The 2,759-nt window shown below is 50.3% G+C and overlaps 1 protein-coding gene across 1 annotated transcript in view; it reads left to right on the forward strand.

The window, feature by feature from the left end:
- The first annotated feature begins 2,026 nt into the window (after positions 1-2,026).
- Positions 2,027-2,759, forward strand: part of LOC103277470 (zinc finger protein 83-like) — a 12,615-nt gene continuing 11,882 nt past the window's right edge. The window contains exon 1 of the mRNA XM_008074819.2: positions 2,027-2,114. Within this exon, the coding sequence (XP_008073010.1) occupies positions 2,043-2,114 (72 nt within the window). The 5' untranslated portion in view covers positions 2,027-2,042. The remainder of the gene's footprint in view (positions 2,115-2,759) is intronic.

Below are 2,759 nucleotides of genomic sequence, written 5' to 3' on the forward strand. Positions count from 1 at the left end.
CTTGGAAGGCTGAGGCGGAAGGATCGCCGGAGCCCAGCAGGTCGAGGCTGTGGTGGCCGTAAGCGTGCCACTGCCCTCCAGCCTGGACGACAGAGTGAGACTCCAACTCAAAAAAAAATAAACCATGGTGGCGCATACCTGTGGTTCCAGATACTTGGAAGACCAAGGCAGGAGGATCACCTGAGTCCAACAGGTCAACGCTGCAGTGACTGTGATCGTGCCACTGCACTCCAGCCTGGGTGACGGAGTGAGACTCCAACTCAAAAAAATAAACAAACTAAACTCCTCTATTAACTACATCTCCCTCTGTGGTAATGCTTCTCCTCTGTGCTCCGTTAGAAAACACAGCATGCTAAAACCTGTTTATATTCTCTGTCTTCAGTTTTTGCTTCCGGTTCTCTCTTGAACCCATTCAGTTAAGCTTGCACATCCACCATTCCCTGAGCTTTTCTTTTGCAGAGGCACCAGTGGCCTCTCCATTTGTAAATTCTATAGTTAGTTTTCTGTGCTTATTTTTCTTTTTCTGTCAGCAGCATGTACACATCTGATCCTTCTGTCTTTTTCTTGGCTTTCAAAACATCCCATTAACCTTTACAAATGTTTTGATTTTCTTGTCACTTCCCTGGTCACTTTCTGCTTTCCTCTTCTGGAGTCTCCTCATCTCCCTGTTCTCTGAATGTGGAGTGACGCCTGACTCAGTCCTGGAATCTCTTCTCATCTCTGTCCACACCCATTGCTTTTCCTTATCATCTCATCTCCTGGCCTTAAACCAGCCTGCACATCTCCATTTCCCCTGTAGACCTCTCCCCTGAACTCCAGAATCCTGTGTCTAGTTGTCCCCTCAACTCTGCTGGGATGTCTAACAGGCCTCTCCCCATTCATGTGTCCAGGAGTGACTTCCTGAACTCTACGAACATGTTCCCTGCAGTCCTGCACATCTCAGAGGAGGGCCAGCCTAACTGGGCCTTAGCTGAAAACCTTGGCATGCTTTTAAAGTATATGTTTTAATTTTTAGTATAAATAAAGAGTTACTTGTAATGGTGGGGAAATACATCATTTCCAAAATTCTCTTGAGCTGTGGGAGAGAAATGCAGAGCCCTGGCGCTCCCTGATCTACTCCCACAGGACCTCTCTGACCTTATCTCTTCTTATGTCTTCCTTCCTCACTCTGCTCCAGCCACACAGACTTCTCTCCTTTTCCTGGGGCTGAGGCTGCTCCTGCCTCAGGGTCTCACTTGAGCTGTCTCTCTACCTAGAACTCTCTGGCCCCTCAGCTGCAGGTGTAAACACCTCTCCCTTCCAGGTCTTTGTTATGATGTTGCCTTCTCAGTGGGGACTTCTGTGATCACCCCAACCCTCCATTGAACATTCTGGTCACACCCTCACCCCCACCTCTGGTCCATATTGCCTGCTCTGCATGTTTCTTTTTGCTTCATCTTCCACTGTCTGGATCCTGGTGACAACAAGGTCCCAAGGTGGGAGGTATGCTGAGACTGCCCCCTCTGAGTGGAGCTCAACCCTGGCTTCACATTACAGTCTTGAGGCATTTTGGAGAGGTATATAACTGCGCCCCTTCCTAGAGATTCCCATTCCATAGTCAGGTTGGGCCCAGCCTTAAGCATGTTTAACACTGATTCTAATTGGTGTCTAGCATGGAGCAACAAGGCCCTGCGTCCTCCATTTCTGAGGGCTGAGGTCAGCCTGTGATCCAGAGAGAGGTGAGGGGGACTGTGCTCTGCATGGGGTTTGGTCAGGGCCAGGTCTGTGCCTTGGAGGGGAGCTCAGGCCAGCCCAGCTCCTCACTGCTACAGCGAGTATGTGGGCTTCCCCAGGAGGGGAGCAGGTTCTGAAGAAAGGGCTCAAAGATTCACTTATCCTGTAAGAGTTAATTATCCCTGTGTCCCCCTGGTGCAGTGGGCAGCAGAGGACCTTCTTTCCACAGGGTGAGGTCTTCCCTGTGCGTGTGGCCCAGAACAGGAGTGTATTGATTCTGAGCGTTGAACAGCGTGTTTTTGCCCTCCAAGGTTGACATCTAAAGCTTCATGGTGCATGAAGAGGAAGCCCGGAAGAGGAGGAGGAGGCAAGAAAAGGCGTCAGGGATGGCCCTCTCTCAGGTAAAGTGACCTTCTTGGTGGATTGTCCTGTCTCCTTCCTGTCTGGGTCTGACATGTCCTGCCTGCTGTGTCTGCTTACACTCGCCCCTGCCTTCCCTCGGTCCCTCTCGTCTCCACTTAAATTCCATCTCCCCGTGACCCAGTGACGTGATCTCATGAGGAGGCTCCACGGGGCATGGTCTGGGAAGGGCTCACATCAGACATGGATGGAGATGGTGTGGGCCCTGTGGTATGAGAGTTGTTGAGTATCGGTTGTATCTGGTAAATGCTGTAAAATGAAAACACTTAGGGGAAATCATTTATGGCTCATTGATATCCCATTTAAAACTGAGTGAGTCACTGTGTTTCTGACTATAGACTCTTTTTTTTTTTCTTTTTTTTTTTGAGTTGGAGTGTCACTCTATCCCCCAGACTGGAGTGCAGTGTCTGCTCCCGGCTACCGTAGCCTCGACCTGCTGGGCTCCGGCGATTCTTCCGCCTCAGCCTTCCAAGTAGCTGGAACTACAGGCGCACGCTACCACGCCCGGCTCATTTTTGATTTATTGTAGAGATGAGGTCTCGCCAAGTTGCCCAGGAGGGTCTTTGAACGTGCGGGCTCAGGCAATCCACTCACCTCAGCCTCCCAAAGGTGCAAAATTACAGGCT

Source organism: Carlito syrichta, unplaced genomic scaffold (genome assembly GCF_000164805.1).
Source record: "Carlito syrichta isolate Samal-C Ts95f unplaced genomic scaffold, Tarsius_syrichta-2.0.1 Scaffold117926, whole genome shotgun sequence".
Lineage (NCBI taxonomy): Eukaryota > Metazoa > Chordata > Mammalia > Primates > Tarsiidae > Carlito > Carlito syrichta.